At 39.1% G+C, this 27,612-nt stretch overlaps 1 protein-coding gene and 1 non-coding gene across 4 annotated transcripts in view; both read right to left on the reverse strand.

The window, feature by feature from the left end:
• LOC126260934 (probable Dol-P-Man:Man(7)GlcNAc(2)-PP-Dol alpha-1,6-mannosyltransferase) overlaps positions 1 to 27,612 on the reverse strand; it is a 173,340-nt gene that overhangs the window by 8,625 nt on the left and 137,103 nt on the right. For all 3 annotated transcript variants that reach the window (XM_049958437.1, XM_049958438.1, XM_049958435.1), the window contains one exon: positions 15,069 to 15,314. In XM_049958437.1, the coding sequence (XP_049814394.1) occupies positions 15,069 to 15,314 (246 nt within the window). The remainder of the gene's footprint in view (positions 1 to 15,068; positions 15,315 to 27,612) is intronic.
• On the reverse strand, positions 13,796 to 13,870 carry Trnas-cga (transfer RNA serine (anticodon CGA)). The gene has a single exon. It is a non-coding gene; the product is annotated as a tRNA-Ser (tRNA).

Raw genomic sequence — 27,612 nt, forward strand, 5'->3', positions numbered from 1 at the left:
GCAGTATATTGCTCCCTCCTACGTATATCTCGCTAAGAGACCATGAGGATAAAATCAGAGAGATTAGAGCCTACACAGAAGCATACCGACAATCCTTCTTTCCATGAACAATACGAGACTGGAATAGAAGGGAGAACCGACAGAGGTACTCAGGGTACCCTCCGCCACACACCGTCAGGTGGCTTGCGGAGTATGGATGTAGATGCGGATGTAGATGCAGATGTATCTGGCTACATTAATTCCCAAAATTCACGAATTTGATCATCAGAAAATCCAACCACCTTACTACAAACACCATTTCAGGCAGAGAAATCAGATGGCTCTGAGCACTATGGGACTTAACTTCTGAGGTCATCAGTCACAGAAATCAAGAGTATGGGTTGCTGTAATGTGAGTGCGAATTATTGGGCCAATCTTTTTCGATACTACCATCACTTTTGATGTCTATTGTTACCAAATAATTTATCTATTTATTGCCCTGCTGAATGAAAACGAGATAAATAATTCATTTTTCCAACATGACAACACCACTGGTCATATGGTGCACCAGTCTCTACGACTGTCAGATGAAATCTTTGGAGATAGAGTAATTACAAAAAGGTCTCTGGCCACTGCACTCACTGGATCTTTCTCCAGTCAACTATTTCCTTTGGATTTCAGCTAAAACACTCGTGTATCAAAATAAACCAAAGACAATAGATGAATTGAAGACAGCGATAATTCATTATCTGCATTCAGTTACATTTGGAACACTAGTTAAGGTGTTCACAATGTAAACATGTTGAGCTATGCCTTCAAGAAAGAGGAAAACATATCCAGCAACTACTGAGATATTGGCAAGTACAATGTATTTAATTGTAATTAATTGATTTCATTGTTTCAATAGTAATAATATAGAATCCCATCTCCTAACATAACTGCAGCCCCTAGTACAACATGAACATGCTGCCAACCTTATGTGCCCTGCAAGGCAAGACATGCGAAACTTGTCACTGTGGAGAGACTTTGGAGATGCACTGTATTTGCTGACAGACTTAGATTTATTGTCACAGCACCAATCCATAAAACTGGAGATAAGCAAGCCACCTCTAAATACATGCCTATTGAAGAATGTGGGATATCATACAGTACTAACTCATTTATCTGAGCAGAACTTGTCAACTGCCTCTGAATTTGTCTTTCGTAAAGGATTCATCACAGTGAAATCAGTACAAGAGCTCACAAATGAAGTGCTGGCAGAGCTAAACAATAACAGTTACCCTGCTGATGTATTTTGTGACTTTGCCAAAGCCTCTGGCTGGGTTGGACATAAAATTCTACTTAGCAAACTAAAGTTTCAGGATGTTAATGGTGTCTCTCCTGCATAGATGAAATCATTATCTTCATAACAGAAAGAACAAGGTCTCATTGACAGACTGTGTCACAGTCATGGATACAACTTCAGAATGGCGAAACATAACATGTGATGTCTCATATGGATCATTACTGGGCCCACACTTGTTTCTAACTTACATAACTGACCTTCCAATGACTGTCAACACTTTGATTGTCAATCTCATCAATTGATGGGGCATGAAAATTTCAGTAGATTTCAGATCACATAATTTGAAGGGGTACAATTCCTCCCATTTTTAAATAAATAATAATGTACATTGATGATCCCAGTTGGTTTTCCTCATGTTGCAACAGACATGTAGTTTCTAAAACATCCACAAAAATGGCTATAATTCTAAGGGATGGCCAGCAGTCAAAGTATTAATATGTGGTTATAAGATTGTAATGTTTACTGATAGGACAAATATACGAATCAGGGGTCCAAACAGCCTTACCAGAGACATGTCAGATGATAGTTGAAGATGCCTACGACTGGTCTGCAGCTCACAGTGTAAGTCTCACTTCAAATACACAAAAATGACCTGCAGGACAGACATTAATGGCCAAATACTAAATAAAATGTCCTGAGTAAACTGTTTGTCAACACTTCCTGGCTGTTGAAGGGTATAAGACACATAAAATGCCTCCTGCTGATGAAAATGGTCAGGGAGAAACTTTGATAGGAAGTACAGCTACGATAGACCAGCAAGCCAGTATTAGATCAAATTCATGCTTTCAAACATGGAACAGGCCTCAGGAACAATGAATATAATGCAAGACAACTTAGCTATTTCCAAGGACTAAGATTTGGTACAATGAACATATAGACACTAACAGGGAGGGTGGAGGAGGCGGTGGACTTGATAGGAGGGGAATGGATATTCTATGATTGTTAGAAACTACATGGAAGGGACAGGAAGTAGGGTTTGGATGAGTGAATATACGCTGTGCTGTTCTGATAGGGGGAAAATGAAGAACTTGAGTGGCATTAGTTATTATGGAAGTGGTTCAGGGAGGTAGTGAAAGGAACAAGTGACAGAATGATGAAGGTCAGAACGAACACGAAAGAGGAGGATATGGAAATTCTGCAAGTATATGCACTGCAAATTGGATGTTCTGATAAAGAGTAGGACTCTGAAGAGGGAATGCAGACACAATTAACTGAACACAAGACCATGATAATGAGAGACCAAAATTTACTGCAGGCAAGGAAAGACAGGGTTATGAGGAATTGTTGGAAGTGGAAGGGTGAGAAAGGAGAAACGAAGGAGGACAAAAATTGTGAAGATTTTTGTAAAAGGAAGCAGTCAGCAACACCCGACTTAAGAAGAAGTTAAGTCATAAGCTACTGTTGAGTAAATCTGTGGTAGACTACATAATCTGTGGCCATGGCACAAAGATAACAGTCACAGATGTATAGGTAATACCTACTGAAGCCCTATATCATGCATGGAAAATCTTTCGTGAAATGTGTTCTTCATTCACACCCATTCTGAGACTGGTGGGCCACCTTGTCAACTGACAGGACTGAAGCACTCCTAGCGCATAAAGCCAAAACTATAGCATTTGTGGCATTAAATGGTTATGGGTTAATGAATAGATATGAATGGCATCCCATTCCCAACATGCTGCACCAATAAACTATGCCTCATAATACACATTTTTCAGAGTACATTTCTTCTATGTTCATACCATCTTCAGACATTTACATTTATTTATGCATCATGAACATTGTTCATTTATGACATTTTACAGTAGCTGTCTAAAAAAGTTTTGTTGCAATACACTGCAACTCCATTGGTAAGGAAATAATGTTCCCGCGACAAATAAATGTTAACATCTGAAATGGAATGCCAGGCATCTTGAAATGTTCTCATGGAAACATGAACACCGATAAAGCGGCTAATTCATTGCATATTACCTTCAATTTCAACAAAAGGAATTTTATAATATGTCCACAATGGAGAACAAGAATTACTAATGTAAAACAAAAAGAATAGTAAAGCAAAATATGGCAATGAGATAGGCAATTTCAGTTGACAAGCAAGTAGGAGTAACTTTGCTTTTTTTGGCCACAGATCATAGGCACATGTTCGAAATTGTGTGTGTTAATATCCACAAATGTTTGTCCAAAAATACTTTTTATGACTGATCAAATAGGCATGGGATGTTTCTGTAACACTAAATAAACTAGGTGATCAATTATTTGTTCATTTTAAAAAGTTTCGAAGTCTAAATCACTTTTATCTAGCATATAACAGCTGCAATTTACAGAAGTAAAACTGGAAAAATATGAACAACACTGTGGTGAATTGTCAAACAGATAATACTCGTCCGCACATGATCTATACGTATTGGTAATACAGAGGATATTTTGGTCAGCATCAGTACTGTTTGTCAGTATTTCTGTTATTGACAATATAACAATATATGGCCTAAGATCATCATTATATTGATGTATTGACAATACTATTGAACATGTGAGGGGCCCTTAACTTCCATGTGCATTTCTACCATTGCAAATGATAGACGCAAATAGTATTTTATTAGCACTATATGAAATGTCTGAACCTGCTTGAACCCGTGACAGCAGAGCTCACTAAAACTTCCAGTGACTGTATGGCCACCAAGAAAGCAGTACTCATGTACCAAGCATTAGTGTAAATATCTGAAAATTAATCCCAGGCTGAGTACAAGGGGAGCACCTCACTCTCTCTCCCAGAAATTTCTTCTGTAAGCTGGAATTGGCCCACGGGCCGCTGGTTGCCCACCTATGCCCTAGACAGTGATCGCAGACTTTTAGTTTTGACAACTACAGTGATTAAAGAGGAAAAGGGAATAAGAAAGATTGACAGGAAAGAAGAGAAATGCAAGGAAGCATTTCAGAAAATTGTGATGACCAACATACCAAGTAATGACATGAAGTTAATAGAGGAGGAATGAGGAAGATTCAAAACTATGCTGATGGAAGCAGCAGAAAGACTATGTGGGAGAATCAGTGGTAAGAAAAGGTGGAAAGAAACACCATTGTGGAATGATGAAGAAGAAAAAGATGTCTGAGAGTGTCATAGCGGGGCAGAAGAAGAACTGGGTGGAAGAGTGGTCAATAATGATGGAAGTTGACAGTGAGGGGAGTAAAAGGGATCTCTATGGAATGGTTAAGGCTAAGAAGAGAGACATTTGGGCTGACCAATAATGAAGGAAAGGAAGCTACATTACATTACATTACATTAATACGTCTTCCATAGATCATGAATATGACATTTTGTAATGATGTGGAACGTGTCAGCTTAACATATGTATTCTTTACACAATATAATTTTTTTCCTACTTCATATCTAAAAATTTATCTTTTTTTTTTACTATTACTACTTCATATCTAAGAATTCATCAACTGAGTGAAATGAGTTATCATTCAGAAATTCTTTTAATTTGTTTTTAAGTGCTGGTTGCCTATCTGTCAGAGTTTTAATGCTATTTGGTAGATGACCAAAGATTTTTGTGGCCGCATAATTCACCCCCTTCTGTGCCAAAGTCAGATTTAACCCAGATTAGTGAAGATCATCCTTTCTGTTAGTTTTGTAGCAATGCATTTTGCTATTATTTTTTAATTGGGATTGGTTATTAATAACAAATTTCATAAGTGGACATATGCATTGCAAAGGTGCTATGAATATCCCAAATTTCTTAAACAAATGGCTGCAAGGTAATCTTGTGTGGGCACCAGCTATTATTCTGATTATAAGCTTTTGTGCAAAGAATACCTTTTCTCTTAATGATGAATTTCCCCAAAATATGATGCTATATGAAAGCAGTGAATGAAAATAAGCACAGTAAGCTAATTTACTGATAAGTTTATCACCAAAATTTGCAGTAACCCTGATAGCATAAGTAGCTGAACCTTAGATCATCAATGCGTTTCTTCCAATTCAACTTCTCATCAATGCAAACACCCAGAATTTTGGATTATTCTGCCTTAACAATAGACTTCCATTCAAAGCCAATATTTGTCAATGATGTTATGCCATTTACTGTACAGAACTGTATATACAGTGTTTAGTGAGAGTCCATTTGCAGAGAACCACTTAATTTTCTGAAAGACATTATTTACAATTTCCTCTGCTAATTCTTGTTTGTTAGGAGTGATTCCTATAATTGTACCATCAGCAAAAACAACTAGCATTGCATCTTCATGAGTATAGAGTGGCAAGTCATTGATAAATATTAAGAACAATAAGGGATCCAAGACCACATGCTGTGGGACAGCGTTCTTGATGCCTCCCAGGTTAAAAGACTCTGCTGATTTTTGCAGACTATCAATACTGTTAATTTCAACCTTCTGCATTCTTCCAGGTAAACATGAATTAAATGATTTGTGCATTCTCCCACTCATACCACAATACTTAAGCTTATGTAGAAGAATTGCGTGATTCACACAGTTGAAAGCCTTTGAGAGATCACAAAAAAATCCCAATGCTTGATGTTCTGTTATTCAGAACATTTAACATTTGATCAGTGAAAACATATATGGCATTTTCTGTTGAAAAGATTTTCTGAAAATCAAACTGACACTTTGTTAGTATTTCATTTTTACAAATATGTCAAGCTACTCTTGAATAAATTACTTTTTCAAAAATTTTGGATAAAGCTGTCAGAAGTGAGACTGAGTGGTAATTGTTAGTGTCACACCTATCTCCTCTTTATGCAATAGTTTAACAATAGCATATTTCAGTCTGTCCAGAAAAATGCCCTGTTTCAGTGAGCTGCTACATATGTAGCTGAGAATTCTACTTATCTGTTGGGAACAAGTTTTTAGTACTCTATTGGAAATGCCATCAATCCATTTGAGCTTTTATTTTTGAGTGAATTTATTATTTTGCCAATTTCAGTACTAGAGGTGGGTTGAATTTCTTTTTTATCAAACTGCATAGGAATTGCCTCTTCCAAGTAAAGCCTTGCACTTTCTAATGAACTGCTGGATCCTATTTTCTCTACAACATTTAAAAAAATGAGTATTAAAAATATTTTCTACTTCTGACTTTTGTCAACAAACTTTTCATTGATTTTGGTAGAAATACAGTATTCCTGTGTTCTCAGTTGCCCTGTTTCCCTTTTCCCTTTCAACAATACTCCAAATTGTTTTAATTTTATTATCAGAGGTGCTAATCTCAGACATAATGAACATACTTGAACTTTTTAATAACTTTTCTTAATACAGTGGAGTAGTGCTTATAATGTTTGACTGTTTCTGGATCATTACTCCTTCTAGTTATAAGATACATTTTCCTTTTCTGCTTACAAAATTTTTTTACCCCTCCCATAAAGCCATGACTTTTAAGATGGTTTCTTACAATTATGTTTCACTGTTTTCTTAGGGAAACTGTTTTCAAATATACTCACAAAGCTATCATGTAACAGGTTAAATTTTAAATTAGCATCAGGTTCCCTGTACACCTCATCACAGTCTAACTGCTGCAAGCTTTCCCTAAAACTTGCAATTGTTAAATCGTAAACTGAATGCACAATTTTGGAGGACTGTTTTGCATTACTGTATGGGGCTATGTCCTATTCTGTAACTAGCTGTTAATCATGATCAGAAAGACCATTCTTAACAGGAAAAGTTTTTATTTGATTCATTTTATCTTGATCTATATAAACATTATTTATCAGTTTGCTGCTTTCTTGTACTACCCAATTAGGAAAATCGATAACTGATCTCAAATTCAAATAACCAAGTAATACTTCAAGGCCACGCTTTGTATCAGACTCTTTCAGAAAATCTACACTGAAATTCCTTACAACAATAATTTTCTTCCCTCTGACTGATGGATAGCACAACAGAGAATCCAAGTTTCTCAAAAATAGCTGAAAATTTTCCAATGGGGATGTACACACAGTCACAATTATGACTGTATTATTATTTAGTGTAAAGGTCACAGGCACATGCTTCTATATGTTGCCCTACACAAAATTTTTAGTTTCTACATTTTTCACACTATGATAAGTTTTAACATATGTGGCAAATCCTTCTCTCTACATAGTGTCTCTATTTATACGTGCTGAAAGCATATATCCACCTATATTTACCTTTGTCATATCAGTGACTATATGATGTTCAGGCAGGCTTATACATGTATTCCACCCACAGTTTCTAAATCTTATAAACAAACAAAAAGCTCATCTGCTTTGTTTTTTAATTCCCCAATATTCTGATGCAACATACTAACATTATTTTTCACTGTACTTTTATGAGAATCTTGCGATGTTTTAATATCTCTAGTACCTGCTTGTCTTGAGTTTCTAATTAAGCTAAATTTCATTCAATATTGAATCACTGGACATTGATCTTAGCCTAAAAAAAGAGGTACTATCATGATTTCCAGTGTTGAGTTGTAGTAGTTTAAAATACGTTAAAATCAGCCAGTCTTTATGGTAGACACCCGCGCGCAATGGCTCAGGACCCAAAGTGTTAAAGATTTTGCTATCATCCCAGCCAATTTACCCTTTCCCTTCATACTGAGATGCAGGTCATGCCTTGTGAAGTCCCACCTAGCAATAGCATCAACAGGAACCAAACTGATGCCTGACAAAGTAGCAGCCTGAAGCAGCTTATCTAACTCCATACTGACATTCCTGACAGAGTTGTTCAATTGGGGTAAATTGTACCACATGAAAGGAGGAACCAAGCCAACATTTGATGCTATTTTTACCAGAACACACTCAATATTGTAGCCCTGATCTCTATCAATGCCGTTTCCTGCTTTACCTATTATCATAACATGATTCTGTTTTGTGTAGCCCTTGCACAATGATCCTACATACACTGGGCTTGAAAAAACTTGTGATCTGGTATGCGTCACCAAATTTTTCCTGCAAGATCTGGCCCATACCTCTTCTGTGGCTATTACCTAACAACAGAACTTTCCTCCTAATTTTCACTTTTTTTGAAGTAGTTGATTTCCCTGTAAAAGTCTGTTGATTATTAACTACACTTACATCTACCTGAGCCTCTTCTTTAGTTAACTGAGGTAGCAAGCCAAATCTATTGTTTGTGCCAATGACGAAACTGTCAGATACTGTTCTCTTTCTGTGACCCCTATTCCTTGTGACCATTTCCTGCCTATCACCCTTCTCCCCCCTTATCCTCATCGTTTACTCCCTGGCACTAACCAATTCAGCCTTGTGGGCTCTAATCTTCCCTTCCTGTTCAGCTATTTTCCTATCCCTTGAACATTCTTTGCAATACCATGGAAGGGACTCATTTACTTCCCGAATTCCCATGCCACAACATTCCCCCACATGTAACCATCTGTCACAACAGCTGAACAGAACCCCAGAACAAACTTTCCTATGGCAGCTCGGACACTTCCCATTCATGGAAAATCCAGGCACTCATGTGTATGAGTTGCATTTGTGTGTGTGTGTGTTTTGTCTTTTTTGTTGGCGGCCTTGCTGCCGTTTTTGTTATGCCTATCTGCGACTCAGCATCTCTGCTATATGATGAGTATTCTCATCATATAGCAGAGATGCTGAGTAGCAACTTTCCTTTATATTGTTACTTCCCACTCATAGTTGTTTACAATCTTTTCACAAAATTTATTTGGCAATAACAGTATTATTCTATCATCTACAGATCACAAGACTCACTGAAGTTATGTGGAACAGTAATATACATGTATATTATTAATATAGTAATGTGATGCACTTAAAATAATATTCAAACTTAAAACTTGTATACCCGAAAAATTAGGCCTAAGATAGCATATGAGCAATATGGAATTTTGGACAGAAATATAAGATTCAACTTAAAATCTTTAATTCCCCAAGTAGATATTAATGAAACATGTGAACTTAAGGTGAAATGGAAGGGATATTCTGAAGATTTACTAAATTCTAATGGAAATATCGAAGAGGAAAATGAAAAGTATGGGGATGTAGAAGATCTTGAGATGTGCCCAACCTGGACAGAGGTAGAGAAAGTGATGAAAACCATGAAAGGAGAAGGAACTCAGAGTACAGTGACTCCATTAGGCCATGAAACAGAATGGAAAAAAAGAATGACACCTGAGGAATGAAAAAAGGCAATCATAATGCCAATTTTTAGAAAAGATTGTGGGAAAGTATGCCAGATTCATAGAGGAGTTATTTTGTCATGCTGGGAGATAGTAGGAGGGCAACTGACGGAGGAACAATTTGGGTTTAGAATGGGAAAACTGACAGTCGATATAGTTTTTAGTAACAGGGAGCTCAAAGAGAGAGACTATACATCTTGTAAGTACTTAGTAATGGTGTTCCTGGATTTTAAGAAAGCTTCTGACAGTCTGAAATGAAGTAGGGTTTGGAAAACCATCCAGAGAAGGGAAACTGAAAGGTTAACTATGAGAAAAATAAAGGAAATGTGTCATGGAAGTGTGAGTTATGTACAAGTGGGAGGAGAGGAGTGAAGACAGACTGATTAGAACAGAAAAGTAGGCTGAAGCAAGGGTGTCCACTTCCCCTCTGCTTTTTGTCACCATTAGGATGAGATAACGGCAACAGGAGTGGCAGTACGAACATGTAAGCAATGGTGTTTACAGATGATTTAATGGTGTGAAGAAATAGAGATACAGAGGTGCAAGAAAGGCTAAATGTATGGGAGGAAGTGGTGAGAGAGTATGAATTGAAATTTAAAACACACAAGTGCAAAGTGGTGGTTACAATGATGAATAACATGAGAGTAGCGATTAATTATTAGAGAGCAAGTACTAAAGAAAGTGTAGATTTTCAAGTACCTGAGGAACATATAGAAGACAGAGGAATGAGTGATAAGAGGAAGCCAAGCCCATGGATTCCTGCAAATTGTAAGAAGCAGTCTGGTCTATGGGATGGATGTACCAAACAAGCATATTATGCTCCAATATTCAACTTATGCATCAGTAACATGGGTAATGCTGCATTCCACATGCTGGTGTTGCACTGTGGAAAGGAGATTGAGCAAAGATTGAGGGGAAGTGGTCCAATTTATGCCCGGAGGTGTCAGTCACACAGCGGTATCTGTACTAAAATTTGTTTATTGTGCTAAACGTAAAGAGTTATAAGTATCTTCAGAGCTGCAGTCTGTGGCCAGGCTAAGTGCATGCGCTGCAAAAATGTGCTGAAGCCTCATCAGCAAGCCATGATGTCACTCCCACAGGTCAGTGCCATAGCTATATGCTGTAGTGACTATGGCAGTGGGGCGAGAAAGATGCTGCCCACCCAAATTCTCTGCAATGACCCAGTGCGGCTACCGCCTCAGTGCTGTCAGAGATGGCCCATTGGGCGCTCAGATGGAGACTGCCAACTGTGGTCCAGGATTTCAGTTGTCACGAAGACTAGGCCCTGGTCATCCACCATGAATCAATCAAAATAGCCAAAGATGATCATGAGTCAGCCAGAAGGCTGCACAGACATGCAACACCTGGTTGATATGGAGATGCCAAAGATGGCAGTTTGCAGATCATCTGTGATGACCGTAGTGTAGGAGAGCTGGCCACACCCTAATCTTCTTATTCATGATGACCCAGTAGGCAGCAATGGCAGACCATGGCTGCAGTATGCACAAGATTGGTTGCATCTCAGTGTTGAAGTCAGCAAGCAAGTAGCAATCTGGCCATCAATCAGTCTGGAGTGATGTCACTGAATCCCAACAGACTGCCAGTCTCTTTGGTTCTAGTGATCCAGACAGAATGGCAGCTTGACAAAACATGTTCTTGAACACCCAAAGCCCCATTATTTAAAGGGCCAAGCCCACACCTATGATGTGGTGGCTCTGGGTGTATGAGCACATCTGCCCTGATGTATTGGACCCAGCAGTGCTGCTTGCATCACTGTGGTAATTCGATAATTATTCTAGGTTGCGAAGCTCGGTTCTTTCTGTATACATTTGATTTGCTAATACTGTTTGGATGATAGAAATAACAAAATGGTATGGACGTCTTAAAAGAATGGAGGCAGGCAGGATTCAATGACAGGCTCATGAAACGACATTGGAAGGCTTGAGATCTAGAGGAAAATTGAGAGACAGATGGATCATTGGAGTTAACGAATGTGTAAAGAGAGGAGAGGACTGGGACAGAGTGGAGAGACAGGAAAAGGCGGAGAGGCCTATGTCCCAAGCAAGGAAACCGCAGATGACAATAATGAGTAGTCACACATTAAGAATCACTAACAACTTTTAAAAAATGCAATTTGTAATGGATATTTTATTGTCACACAGTCAAAATAATGATGTCAAGACTTTTGTGAATTACAGCTGGGATATTAAATTGTGTCTTCAACTTCATTCATGTGGTCTTCACTGTTGCACGGCTTTCACGGGTGTGTAAATACTTATAAAAAGTGAAACACAAACTGTAAATGTGATGCAGTGGTGAATATTATTGCAACACATCTTTAAAACCACTGTTTCAGATAATGTCACATGGGACATGGATGTACATATTGTTCAGACAGATGACAAAGAAATGAGCCATGTGGAACAGACCATGTAAAAAGCAATTGATGCCAAGGAAAGTTTCTATAATGTTCTTGTATTTATTAATGGCACAGGAAGTTAGTCAGGATGGTTTCTTCAGCAAGCTGGCCTCCTGTCCTAGCCTCATAAAAACACATACTGAAGTGACAAAAGTCATGGTACAGCAATATGCACATACACAGATGGCAGTGGAATCATATACACAAGGTATAAATGGGCAGTGCTTTGGTGGAGTTGGCATTTGCCCTCAGGTGATTTATGTGGAAAGGTTTCGGACATGGTTATGGCTACACAATGGCAATTAACAAGACTGAACACAGAATGGCAGTTGGAGCTAGATACATGGCACTTTCCATTTCAGATATCACTAGGGGATTCAGTATTCCTAGATCTACTGTGCCAAGAGTGTGCTAAGAATACCAAATTTCAGGCATTACTTCTCACCACGGACAATGCATTGGCCAATGGCCTTCATATAATGATTGAGAGCAGCAGCATTTGCATAGAGTTGTCGGTGTTAATAGACAAGCAACACTGGATGAAATAATCATAGAAAACAATGTGTGACATATGATGAACATATGCAACGGAACAGTGCAGCAAAATTTGTCATTAATGGACTATGGTAGCAGATGCCTGACACAAGTGCCTTTACTAACAGCACAACATCACCTGTGGCGCCCCTCCTAGGCTTGTGACCATATTGGTTGGACTTTAAATGACTGGAAAACTATGACCTGGTCAGATGAGTCCTGATTTCAGTTGGTAAGAGCTAATGGTTGGGTTTGAGTGTGGTGCAGACCTCATGAAGATATGGATCCAACTTGTCAACAAGGCACCATACAAGCTGGTGATGGCTCTATAATGGTGTGGGGCATGTTTACATGGAATAAACTGGGTTCTCTGGTCCAACTGAGCTGATCATTGACTGGAAATGCTTACCTTTGGCTACTTGGCGGTCAATTTCAGCCATTCATGGATTTCATGTTCCCAAACAATGATGGAATTTTTATGGATGTGTTTGTCACTGGGCCACAATTGCGATTGGTTTGGAGAACATTCTGGACAATTCAAGTGAATGATCTGACCACCTAGATCACCCAACAAGAACCCCACTGAACATTTATGGGACATAACTGAGATGTTAGTTCATGGACAAAATCCTGCACCAGCAACACTTTCGCAATTATGGTCTTTAGAAGCAGTGTAGCTCAGTATTTCTGCTGGGGACTTCCAATGACTTCTTGAGTCCATGCTAGGTTGAGATGCTGCACTATACCAGGCAAAAGGAGATCCAACACAATATTAGGAGGTATCACATCAATTCTGTCACCTAAGTGTATATTCTATGGGTATGTATACTTCAGCTATTTATTTTCACTGTATTATGATGACAAATAAATAAATAAGAGAGAGAAAAACACAACTGTGTGAACATCTAGTGGTTACTTCTTCCAATCTGTTGTAGAATCAAATTCAAGATGACATTCTCTTATATAGATAGCTTTCATGGGTCCAGATAACTGACATGCTAATATCAAAGTTTATTTTCTGTGATGGAAGCTAAGATGCAGTTTAGGAATTAAAAAATGATTTCTGAGTGATTAGTAGTGTTATCCCCCTCTATATTCTTACTTATATGTACATCACAGTCACTTACTACTATAACTGTGTTAATGGCTGCAGCCTGATTGATCCAAAAGGTTAACATTGCAGTCTGTCATGTTTTCTTGGCTTTAATCATAGAAGTTACATTTTCTGCTGTGGCAAATCCACTTTTATATACAATACTGTAACAAATTTCATAGATGTCTTCATCACGTTCAGTGAGTGACAGTCGAACATGTGCTTCAGCCTGGATTCCACCCACATCAGATCGTCACTTGCAACAACTTACAAAGGTGAAACTTCCTGGCAGATTAAAACTGTGTGCCCGACCGAGACTCGAACTCGGGACCTTTGCCTTTCGAGGGCAAGTGCTCTACCAACTGAGCTACCGAAGCACGACTCACGCCCGGTACTCACAGCTTTATTTCCGCCAGTACCTCGTCTCCTACCTTCCAAACTTTACAGAAGCTCTCCTGCGAACCTTGCAGAACTAGCACTCCTGAAAGAAAGGATATTGCGGAGACATGGCTTAGCCACAGCCTGGGGGATGTTTCCAACAACTTACAAAGATGTTTATGTTAACAATTGAAATATTGTGCAAAAGAAATGAACTGTCAATCCTCCTGGACATACGGATGTATACCATGCAGTGTTTAAACTATTATTACAAACAGTCAAGGTATGTCACTATTTCATGTCTGTGAACTGTTATTGAACACAGAAGACATTATTAAGTCTTAGAATAAAGTGGATCTTTAGCAAAAATTACCTGGTAAGGTAATATTTCCTCCTTGATCCACATACATGCCTTGGCCAAACTAGAGAAATCTTATATTCAAGATATTTTCTGATTCATGCTCAAAGGCCTCTCTTTTTAGACACTTGTGTGATATTGCACCAGCTAACTGAGCCTTTCAATTACCGGTATGTCTTTTACTTAGTGGCTCCCATATGTATGAAGCCACTAGGATAAGAATGATGCTTATAACACAGCTTAAATATGCTACATGTGTCAGTCTTTTTATTGTGCCTATCTGCTGTTCAGCATCTCCACTGGATGGTGAGTAGCAACTTTGCTTTTCACAATATTGCTATATGTTTTCCACTATTTACACAAGTAACTTCAAAGAGACTTCCCACTTTACTGAGATTTCAAACAAATTTGTGTTCAGAAAATGAGACCTGGAATTATGCACATCATCAGGTATAAGAGAGACAGCATGGCGATTTCACTAAGGCTGACACTTCTCACTCTTGGGATCAAATATTACCCTCTTTAAAAATTTCTCAAGTCTCAAGAAAAGCTTGACATTTTGTGATAAGTCCTTCTTTGAAGTAAAATAAAAATAAAATTTTAATTACAAGCATCTGACATGAAATGGCAAGTCAGAAACCAAAGTTTTTGAAAATTTGTGTTTCAGTATGACATAACAGGAAGAGAAAATGATGTGTGAAATTGTTACTCATAAGGTATCAAGGCCTAAAACAAATAATAAAAAGGCATAAATTTTCTCATACAATATGATCTGGCAGTTTCACCCAATAACCTTTAAGGAATCAAAAATTTGTATCTAATCACTTGCAGCCAGCTTACCTCCAGTGGGAACGGATCTGTGTAAATCTTGACACTCCTGTTTGAGCAGTAAGCACATCAATATGCACATTGATGTAGGGTTCATCTTTTTCCAGTCTGTGTAATCTTGCTATAGCAGCTCCACCGGGGTAGTTAGTACCAGCAATACATAAGAGGAACAATGAGAATGCAGCATTCAGTAACAGATGAGAGGCTACGCCCAATGCCATGACTGAGTGGAAAGCTGACTTTGCCCTGTTTTCCCATCTGTAACAGAGGGAATGTTATTTCAAAATGAAGTAGTAATTTTTTTAAAATAATCTATGCACATTCTTTAATGAATGATGATGATGATGATGATGATGATGACAACTATGCTGCAAGAAAATAGCTTTTTTCTTTGTTTTCTGTAGACAACACATCAGTTTCTTTTAGAGCCCTCAGGGGACTGTAGTTTTAAAAGTACATAAATTTATTACATCTTCACAAAAGTGCCATAAGACATCTCGTAGAGAATAAATGTAAATCTATAGTAAAATAAAATGAAATGTTCAGCAAAGCAAGACAATATCTTTGAGAAAATGAATAAATCTTATGACTGTAGCAGCTAACACGAAAGGCCGTGGATGCGGGCCAGACCAGACCGACCAGATGCAGTTTCATGAGTGGCTACCTGCTGATGTGGAAAGTACTGGCTCCAAAGCATCAGGACGATTATCATATGCTGCAAACCAAGCAGAGGCACCAGAGCACTAATGCAGCAGAAAGGCAGAGCCACTGCAGGAGGATGACCCAGCTGCTCAACATCTAAGCCACAGTTTGTCGTGGCTTATGTTAAAGAAACCGATGCTGTAGCAAACCAAGGATGGGACAAGTTTGTATAAATACTCATCATTTCCAGTCAGGAATTTGCAGTTTGCCAACCACCATCCAGAGTTACACACCTATGACAGCCTACAAGTCTACATGGGTCAGTAAGCAACAAGTCTCCATCTCCAGACTCTACTGTTTCTGCTGCTGGCTGTGTACACTAAGTCCATTTCACCAACTTAGCGCTCACCAACCAGTGAGCCATCTGTGGGCGTACTTCAGTTGCTGGTGGCCTCCTACCCTGGAGGTTGCAATGCTGCCACAGGTCATCTCATCCACACTGGATGCACAGTATTATAATGTTTTGTGCCTATTCAGTGTGATTTAATGGATGGGGTTTCCTGTCAGAGTGTAAGAAACAGGGTGTTTCCGACAGAAAAATGATTAAATCTTGGATAAATCAAACAGTGCAGTTAAAAACAGATAACTCAGAAATGTATAAGCAGTTAGTTGCTATGAGAGAACATAGGGCCTCATCTAGTTTGATCACTCCTTCATTAGATTCAGCTGCAGCTAGTTTGGTTACCCTTTTCCAGACAAACCAATGGAGGATGTGCTGTCCTTTATAAATGACTTACAAGCAAACTTACCCAGGAATACACTTTGATTTTGATTAGTTTTGAATAAGTTGCGCGTAGACAAAAAAAAAAAAAAGACACACACATTTTTTTATACTTGCTCATACAGCCATTAAGGATGTGAACCAACCTCTTGGGGGAAAAAAAAACTTGAGTTTAATATTTCTGAATGAATACCATTGAAACAGTAACAGTATTTAAAAAAAACGTCAAATAAAAGGTCCATGGTTTTAATGGATGTCACAATCGTGAACCCAAATTTGTCGAAAAGTCATCTTTTTAAATCCCCTCCCTCCCTCCCGCTGCTGCCGCCCATTTTGTTTTTCATTTTCACATTTGACTGAGAGCAAAACGTATAGCATCGTTAATAACAAATTCAGCCATACATGATGCATTGCTATTCCAAAGATGCATTTGTCATAAACAAGCTAGAAATAAAACAATGGAAAATCCAGGATGGAATATAACAATACCAGAGAAGGAAAGTTGCTACTCACTATATAGCAGAGATGCTGAGTCGCGATAGGCACAATAAAAAGATTCACACACTCATAGCTCTAGTCCATTAAGGCCTTTGTCAGCAGTAGACACACACACACACACACACACACACACACACGCACGCACACACACACGCGCGCGTGCATGCGTGCGCGCACACTCACGCAACCGCAACTTGCACACACGTCTGCAGTCTCTGAGAGATGAAACTAGAACTAGAGTGTAGTTTCAGCTCTCTGAGACTGCAGACATGTGTGCAAGTTGCATTTGCATGAGTGTGTTGTGCATATGTGTGTGTGTGTGTGTGTGTGTGTGTGTGTGTGTGTATGTGTGTCTACTGCTGACAAAGGCCTTAATGGCCAAAAGCTACGAGTGTGCGAATCACTTTATTGTGTCTATCGTGACTCAGCATCTCCGCTATATGGTGAATAGCAACTTTCCTTCTCTGGTATTGTTACAAACTAGAAATATCTCTATATATAACTGTAAGCGCACCCACTGTGTATCTGCTTCAGTGCCATCATCATGTGGTGTTGTTTAATAAGTACTTTGCAGATAAATATATTCTAAATGTGTATTATACATATCTTGCTCTATGTGTACATTTTCTTTTAATTTTATGAAATATAAAAACCTTGTGTTATATTTGTTTTCTTTTTACATTTGGTGTATTTTGTTTGTTTCCAAGTTGTAACTTTTTCAGATGTAATTATGTTACATTTAAAATTTTTTGTACATTATTGTAAATCTGTCTGTGTCAAAAAAATTCTGAATGCACTTTGATGTTGCAGAAAAAATTTGAAATCTTGTAAGAGGGATTGAATTTTTAGAACATTATTTCTTAACTGCAAGTTTACATCATAATTATAATTGCGTCTTAAAAATGTGAAGGTGGATCAAGAAAAACAGTAGACTGTGTGTCCAACACCCAGTGTGATAGGACGCGAACTAGGCATTCCAACACAGTTTCCCTCAAAACATTTGTCCATGCTTTGCTGCCCATGTGCTTCTGTAAGATTAGCATTCCCACTTCTCTCATGAAATCGTAGTTGTCTGATGTGCTTGATGTGCAAAATCAAAGTGCATTCAGCAATTTTTTGACCCAATCAATTTTGCACTTCTTCATTATTGTACAGACTTACAATAATGTTACAACAATAACATGTCAAAATTTTTAAAAATAAGTTAATTACACTGTTCGACATGGGTTCTATTTCTGATATTAAAGTATGTGCTTCTAGACCATTTTACAGTGGGAAATTCAAATATGTAAACAAAATATCGTTGTCAGGGATACTTTTTATGTAATATGTATATATATGTATACTCACAATTCATGGCAAACACAGAGACGTTACAGAGAAATACGGGTATGTTGCCGCATCCAGTAGTGATAGAACGTGATAATTTCTTCTGCAACAGCAGGTGGGAAGAATCAGACATCATTAGGTTATACCCCGCCACACCTATGTCATTAAGACCACCTGAAACATCTCATTAACTCGAACGGCGACAGCCGGTCGCTGCCTCGGCAGTAAAGCTTCACGCCTCCTAGGGGCAGGTGCATCGAGTTTACAACAGTGATGTTAGCCTCAATTTGTGTCAGTCTTAACGAGTGGGTGTTTTGGCTGACAAGTAACTGTCTGTCATATTTCCGAGCACGGTTGAATTTTTTAGTTCTTGTGTGTAAACTGATTGAGCCTGGTGCTGAAAGTGAAACGACTGCTTGTTTTTACACATCAGCGTTCTTCTAGTTCCCTATTATTAATTTAATACAGGTGTATTACCAGAGTGGTATTTTTAAATTTGCAGAAACGCCACGTCGTCGTGGATGTCGATATAAGCCGGACAACTTCTGCTACATCTGTGGGAAGTTCACTTTTGATAGAAATAGGAAGAAAATTTCTTTAGTCATAAAGAAAGCAAACAAACATTACTTTGGAGTAGAGGTAGGAGACCAAGATAAAGAATGGGCACCACATTTCTGTTGTGCTACATGTTACTGCAAACTAATTCAGTGGTGGAAAGGTAAAGAGAATGTGGCGTTGTTTGCTGTTCCCATGGTGAGGCGGGAGCCTAAGGACCACGTTACTGATTGTTATTTCTGTCTAACAAAAATTCAGGGTTTTACAAACAAAAAGTCGAAGAGGCACATTGTTTACCCAGATCTGCCTTCAGCGAGAATGTCAGAGCAGCATTCCGACAACCTTCCAGTACCTTCAAGAGCTCGAGGTCAAATTCCGAGTGACAGTTAAATAAGTAGTACTGAATAAATCACAGATGATGATTCTTTATATCACTGCACAAGTGAGTCATCGCCACATTTGTTAACACAGGCAGAACTAATGATTTAGTACGTGATCTAGGACTAAGTAAACAAAAGGCGCAGCTGCTTGGTTCAAGATTACAAGAGTTTAATCTACTGCACCAAAGTCCTAAAATCAGTTTGTTCAGGCACAGAAAACATGCCTTTATTTCTTATTTTTCAACTGACGAAGCACTGTTATTTTGCAATGACGTTGCTGGCCTGTTGAAAGTGCTGAACTTCACTTATATTTCACAGGAGTGGAGACTTTTCATAGATGCATCGAAAACCAGTCTGAAGCGTGTTTTGCTCCATAACGGAAATGAAATACCCTCTGTTCCAGTAGCTTACGCTAGTTTGAGAACAGAGAATTACGAACTCGTACAAAGGATGCTAAATTCATTAAAATACAATGAACACAAATGGAAAATATGTGCAGATTTCAAGGTAATTGCTATGGTACTGGGAATGCAACAATGCTACACAAAGTATGCCTGTTTTCTTTGCGAGTGGGATAGTCGAGACCGAAATTCTCACTACGTGAAGAAGAAATGGCCTGGGCGAAGATGGAAAGTTGGCGAAAAGAATGTACAACGTGGTCTGGTAGCTCCTGAATATATACTACTTCCGCCGCTTCACATCAAACTTGGCTTGATGAAACAATTTGTGAAGGCCATGGATCCAACAGGCTGTGGGTTTGCATATCTAGCTACCAAATTCCCCCGTCTTTCAGCTGCAAAAATAAAGGAAGGTGTATTTGTGGGCCCGCAAATCAGGGAGCTGCAGAAAGATGCAAATTTTGAAGCATGTTTAACTGATAAAGAAAAAACCACATGGGACTGTTTCAAGATGATGTCGGAAAACTTCCTCGGAAGAAGAAGAGCTACTAACTACAAAGCAATGGTGAAGGATATGATCAAAGCATATCAGGATTTGGGGTGCAATATGTCTTTGAAGGTACATATGACGGACTCTCATCTGGACTACTTCACAGAGAGTTGTAGTGACGTATCGGATGAACTTGGGGAAATATTCCATACAGACATTTCTACCATAGAAAGTCACTATGAAGGGAAGTGGGTACCTTCTATGTTAGCAGATTATTGCTGGAATATCATTCGAGAGAAGAAAGATTCACAATACAAGAGAAAAAAGTGATGTGCATTACAAGGCAGTGGCTCATTGATTGTCAATTTTCTGTAATTTTTCATGTCAAATAAATGCTTCAAAGTGTATACATAAAGGTTACTGTGTTATATGTTAGATCCTACCCTCCATTAATGTGATGAACTTATAGCATCATAAAGATGTGCATTTGTTTGTCGAATTTCACCTCACGTTTGCTGCACTATATCAGAAATTGAAAAGAGAAATAAAATTGCGATTACTCATAAACTATCCCTGACAGAAAAAAACCAAAACCAGTTTTCAATTCAGCTCTCAAAATACAACTAGGATCACAATATTTTTTATCAGAAATAGAAAAAAAGTTTTTTTTTGTAGAACAGTGTTATATATGAAAAGTGTAAAAAAAGAAAAAACCACCATATGTAAAAAGAAAATGCACATATAACACAAGATATTTTATATTTCAAAAAATTAAAAGAAAATGTATATATAGAACAATATACATTTAGAATATATTTATCTAGGAAAGATTAAACAACACAACATGACAACTGGCACTGAAGCGAACACATATCAATATGGGCTTTCAGAGCCAAAGGCCCACTCGTGTACCCTTGGTGACTGCTTTACACCTCGCCTGGGCCTGTCAACACTGACACTGGACTGTTGATGACTGGAAACATGTTGCCTGTTTGGACAAGTCTCATTTCATATTGTATCGAGTGGATGGACATGTACAGTTATGGAGACAACCTCATTAATCCATGGACCCTGCATGTTATCAGGGGACTGTTCAAGCTGGTGGAGGCTCTGTAATGGTATGGGTTCTGTGCAGTTAGAGTGATATGGGACCCCTGATATGTCTAAATATGACTGACAGGTGAGACTTACATAAGCATACTGTCTGGTCATCACCTGCAACCATTCATGTCCATTGTGCATTCCGACAGACTTGGGCAATTTCAGCGGACAATGTGACACACCACACCTCCAGAATTGCTACAGAGTGGCTCCAGGAACACTCTTCTGAGTTTAAACACTTCTGATGGCCATCAAACTCCCTAGAAATGAACATTATGGAGCATATCTGGGATGTTCAGAAGAGATCTCCACCAGCTTGCATTCTTGTGGATTCATGGACAGCCCTGCAGGATTCGTGATGTCAATTACCTCCAGCACCACTTCAGACATTAGTTGAGTCCATACCACATTGTGTTGCAGCACTTCTGCATGCTCGTGGGGGTCCTACACTATATTAGGCAGGTGTACAAGTTTCTTTGGCCCTTCAGTGTATAACTGTTATTATTTCAGTGGTACTCATTTACAAATATTAATCTCAGTTTTTTGAGGGGCTGTTTCACCCTTAATGACCATATGAGCAAGTATAAAAAATGTGTGTGTACTATTTTGCTTTACACTGCAACATATTCAAAGCTGATCATAACTGAAATGTATTCCTTGGGTACGTTTACTTGTTAGTTGCAGCTGCAAGGGTGTGGTTCTGGATAGAGGATGAATAACTATCACAAATGATTAAGTTGCACATTACAGGTGAACCAAAACTGTTTGTTAGATATCATGAAGGGTTGAGGAATGCACTTACCTTCGAGGCATTATAGAAAGATCTCTGCAGCACTATAAGAAACAGAACAGCACAACGTTCTTTTAGGGAGCAGTTGAGTGGGGTGTCACAGAGGCAGAATGAGACAGTGGAAAGTTTTGTCAACAGAATTGGGAAAATCACTGCAACTACATACAAACTAACACAGAATGACAAATCAAACAAAATTATTCTCTAGGAGGTGGAGCATAGCGCATTGGACGCTTTCCTAAGGGGGCTGCCATCTGATATGTCAAGGTGTGTATGAGCACGAACCCCAAAGGATACAGCTGCTAGAATAGCTACAGAGCTAGACGAGATAGATACTACAACAAGAGTAGAAATTAAACAGAGTTTCTCTGTGGACATAAAATGTTACAGATGTGGATGTTCAAGACACATCTCGAGACAGTGTCGCCAAACATAATGCGAGAAATGGGCACCAACAACAGGATTTAGGAACAAAAGGAAAAACAGGTTGGGGCAGAATAAAAACCATTAAAAACCAACTGGAACTTCAAAGTCCACTGGATGATGTTCCCAGTAAATTTCAATGCTGCAAAAATGTATACAGAGGAAGAGTGTTGGTAGTGGGTGTTGTGAATGGTAGGAAGCATAGACTTTTATTGGACACAGTAGTGCAAGTGTCACAGGCAAGTCTGGACCTCTTGGGTGAGAGGCAGTTGAAAATTCCAGTTACAGGTGATGTAGAGTCACTGACGGTCAGCGTGGTTGTGTTACAGGTTCACACTGAACAGTTCTGGTTGCATGTGGAAGTGTTGCCTCATGCAGGTGAAGGGTACACAATGGAACTTGGGGGAACATTGTTCCAGACAGGAGAATCGTTCACCAGAGGTTTACAGCCACAAGGTTTGTCGGTCACGGACAAAGCAATTAAACTGCAGGCTAATTACTAATAATCAGTTAGCTTGATAAAGTGTTGTGAGGCACCAGGAAATTGCTTTGGGTGAGTGTGGGAGCGGAACTACCTCTTAACATGTTGTATATGGTAGAGCCACTAAGGGAGAATGAGGTGTTCGATGCAATGTGATCTTTGCATGTAAGAGTGGCATATGCATACAGGAAATGGATGGTGAGAGAGTGGTTCCCTTCAGTGTAGATAATTTTGGCATTGAAGTAAATTTGGCTGAAGAATTGTTGGTCACCAATTTTGACATTCTGAATAAAGATGACCTAGATAGAACAAATGTGGATTGTAGCCTTCAGCAAGCTGCCAGATCAGCTGCATTATGCACAAAAGTAGAGCATTTGAAGCGGACGGAGACATCAGCTATGGACAAGGCATTGTCAGAATTTGAGGACCTGTTTAATCTTCATAGCCTGTTGTTGGCAACACCTGTAACACAGTAAAAGATTCCAACTGGAAATAAAGTACCAGTGAGCTGAAAACCATATAGGATAGCGCATCAATTACAACAGATTAAGGAAGAATTCATCCACCGACAACTGAACGTGGCATAATAGAGGAAAGTACTAGTCCCTGGGCAGCACATGTCATCACCATTGTTCCTAATAAATCATCAGATGGTATTGATCCCATTACCACTATCGCTACTTAAATAGTAGAACAGTAATGGAAGCATATCCCTATGCTTAACATTACAGAAACCCTGGATAACTTAGGGCAGTGTCAGAACTTTTCTACATTGGATCTAAAGAGTGGTTACCACCAATTGGAACTGGTGCCAGTTGACTGACCAAAAACTGAATTTACAACACCTTGGGGCCAACGCCAATATTGGCGAATGCCACTTGGTTTTAAAAAAATGCACCAGCCATGTTTCAAAGATTGCTGGACAGAGTGCTAAGGGCTTTAAAGCTGTGGCAATGCAAGGTGTATCTTGACAATGTGACTGTTTTCAAAGGTATGGAGGAAGATGTACAGCAGGTAAAGAAAGTTTTTAGGAGACTGTGATCCATGCACCTCACTTTGTGTATTGAGGTCATTTTGCACTGGAGGAAGTAAATTATTTGGGTCATGTGTTTAGTTGGGAAGAGTGAAGAGAGATCTTGGGTTGATATACATAGTGAGGGATTTTCTGACAGCCCAGATGAGTAAGGTGTCACAGTCTTTTGTGAGATTGGCAAATTACTGTAGAAAATTTGTGAAGGGATTAGTGGATATTGCACAATCACTTCTGCAACTGTTAAAATAGAGAATGAAATTCCAGTGGGCAGTGACATGTCAAGTGGTATTTGAAAAATTAAAAGTGGCATTAACAACCAGTCATTTTATACAGCATGCAGGGTATAGATGGAGTAAAGGATTCCTTTGGATTATAATCTCTGGGGGCTCCTAAAACAATTGGCGTACGCACCAGACCACCTGGATGCAGAAACTCTTCATCAACATGTCACAGAAGCCTGCAAAATCAACTGAAACTGTCAGGGAGTACTTGAAAAGGTGCAAGAGACCATGATTCAACAAGTGAATGAGTCTTTAGAAGCAAGAGAAGGGCATTTCGAGCACTTATTATGAGCTTGGGTGTTAATGAAATCCAACCACCTAAACTGTTAACTTTCATTAATAGCTCAAAAGTGAACGAAGTCTGCACAAGTATTACTGAAACACCCTGTACAGCAGGCTGTTTCAGCTCGTCGGCTCTGTTGTGAGCCGCGGCGCGCTCTCTGCTCCAGGGAGCCATGTCGCTCGCTGTGACCATTCAAGTAGGCCGGCACGTGGCACGGCTGGCTGAAGCAGGCAGCAAGGCAAGCGTTTTGATGTGCCAGCTGTGTCTTACAAGATCGACAACCTCATACTCTTAGCTGCTAAGATGTGGTGACATGCTACACCAGGAAATAAATAAGAAACAACTGTTTTACAAGAAATTGCATATTAAATTTATTGGGCCTCTGTAGTTTGACATTTTCTTTTCATTACAAGATCGTAAATATCAGATGTCAAAGTGTTCACAGCGTTAATGCGGATAATGGCCTTCATTGTTCCAACCTGAAGAAACGATCTTTCCTTACTTTTACTCTTTTCATTGCTGAGAAAAGCTGCTCACAACAATACATAGATCCAAACATGCACATGATCTGAGCGGCATTGTTGTGAAGCTTGGGAAATGTTTTTTGCTGTAATGAACAATACCATCATGACAAATCCAACGTGTTGTAGTACCTCTCTTTTAACAAAGTTGAATTTTGCAAATCAGTAATCTCCAATTGAAGGGGAACTGAAAAAGGAGTGCTGAACACCTTAAGTTCCATTTCAAAACTAGTGAGGTCTCGGAATCGTGTTTCAAACGACGTGATGAGCTGCTTTAACTTTGCTTGGTAATCGTTGAAAGTAGTACCTTCAGGTAGTTTTAAAGAAGCAAGACGATTGAACATCTGCCCCTCAAATAAACGTTACTTATCCATGAACGCTTTGATCTGGTCGTGCATGTCAACGATTAGCTGCACTTTGCCCTGCAATGACAGATTTAAATTATTCAGATGCATAGTTATGTCAGTTAGGAACGCCAGGTCTGATATCCATTTTATATCTTTCAGACAACGCATTTCTTCCCCTTTCATTTCGAGAAAAAGGGATATTTCCTCACGAATGGCAAAGAAAACATCAAGAACTTTTCCCCGATTCAGCCGATGAACTGTACTGTCGTAAGGTATATCCCCATACTCTGCTTCCACATCTTTCAGGAATCGTTTGAAATGGCGATGATCCATACCGTGACACCGCACAAAATTCACACACTTCACGACATCTTTCATTACGCCACCTAGCTCTACTGTTTCAGCACACAGTGCCTCTTGGTGAATAAAACAATGAAGAGTCAAAATGTCTTTCCCGAATTTGTCCCTGAGTTTATTTTTCAAATGAGAAGCAAAACCTTGGTGATGCCCGATCATTTGTGGTGCACCATCTGTCGCTACAGAATGGAGCTTATCCCACGGCTAATTCATATTACCCACTGATTCACAAACAGCTTCAAAAATGTCACGTCCTGTTTTGGTGTAATCAAGTGGTACCACATCCAAGAGTTCTTCAGTTACTTGCAGCTCCACGTCGACACCACGCACAAAGACTGCAAGCTGAGACAGTCCGATATGTCAGTGCTTTCGTCAAGCACTAGCGAAAATGCAACAAAGTTCTCTGCCTTTTTCCTGAGTTGTGTCTCTAAATCCGCTGCCTCCAGGATTTGACGAGACATTGTTTGCTTCGACAGGCAAACCCCTTCAATTGCCTGCACCTCCCTTGGAAACAAACATTCTGCAACTGCAACCATGCACGATTTTATGAGAGGTCCCACTGAAAACGGCTTGCCACTCGTCGCAATGATGTGAGCGACCCTGTAGCTCGCTCGAATTGCAGATTCAGTAGTGTTTTCTCTCCTCTCATTCACCTAAAAATTATAAACGCATTACAGAACACTAACTATGCTGCATGTTTTGATACCCTCAGTATTACGAAACCGTTTTTTAAACTTACGTCTCCTGGTATGTCGATCTTAAGCCTGGTTACCAGTTCTCTGCATGCAATGCCTTCTACCTGATCGTAGTGCGCTGGGTGAAGACATGTATAATGTCGTTGTATATTGTACCTCTTTGCAGAATTAAATACTTTATGACATAAAAGACACTGCGGACGACCATCCCTCTCAATGAATAGAAAGGTATCCTCCAATAGAGGTACAGGGCTCCCGCGGCTAGTCATAGCTGTCATTGAACACGGATTGTTGCATCAGTTGCAGCTGCATGCAGCCAGGGGCAGTGAGTTCGCTTTCCCCCCCACGCGGGCTCCGAGCTGGCGCAGTGGGCGTTCCGGATCGCTCCGGCTCCCTGGAGCTCAGTTGGAACAGCCTGCTGTAGAGCACCCATCTTCTATCTACAAGATTTTTACTTTACTTTATTATACTTGGTTAAAGTTTCATTTTGGATGCCTCTTTCTTTGATAAGCAAAATTTGTTGCTTCTCTTGTGGATATATCTAAGTCCTCTGTCAACAACACTGAGAAAAACCTTAAAAGTTGCAAGTATTAAGTAAATTAAAATAATGAACAAAAGGTCTTGAAAAACTAAACAATTATACATATTGATATCTGTTTTTATGTATTTAGGAGATAAATAACATCTTACCAGAATATCTTTGTCCTTAATTTTATGTTATTAACCATGTGAATACTCTGCTGGCAGCATCTTCAGATATCTTTCCTGGGAAGAAGTGTCTTGTTCATGACTGCAAGTTATATACAGTCATGCTACACAAGGAACTTCCACTTGCCACTGATTATACTTGTTTCAGCTCATACATCACAGCCAAAATGATCTGCAATGGAGGAATACAGGCCTAATTTATTTTGAGACTGCCTTTCTACCACAGCTTCTGTCACGCTTATGAATATCAATAACTTCCTGTATAAACACATGTATAATATAATAAATATACTGATGAGCTAAAACATTATGACCACCTGCTTAGTAGCATGTTGGTTCATCTTTGGAAGATGATACAGCAGTGACTCTGAAAAAGTCCTCAATAGGTTTCTGGAGGTATGAGACACCAGATCTCTACACAATGGTCATGCAATTTCCATAAATTATGGGCTAGTGGTTTGTA

The sequence above is a fragment of the Schistocerca nitens genome, chromosome 5, assembly GCF_023898315.1.
Source record: "Schistocerca nitens isolate TAMUIC-IGC-003100 chromosome 5, iqSchNite1.1, whole genome shotgun sequence".
NCBI lineage: Eukaryota > Metazoa > Arthropoda > Insecta > Orthoptera > Acrididae > Schistocerca > Schistocerca nitens.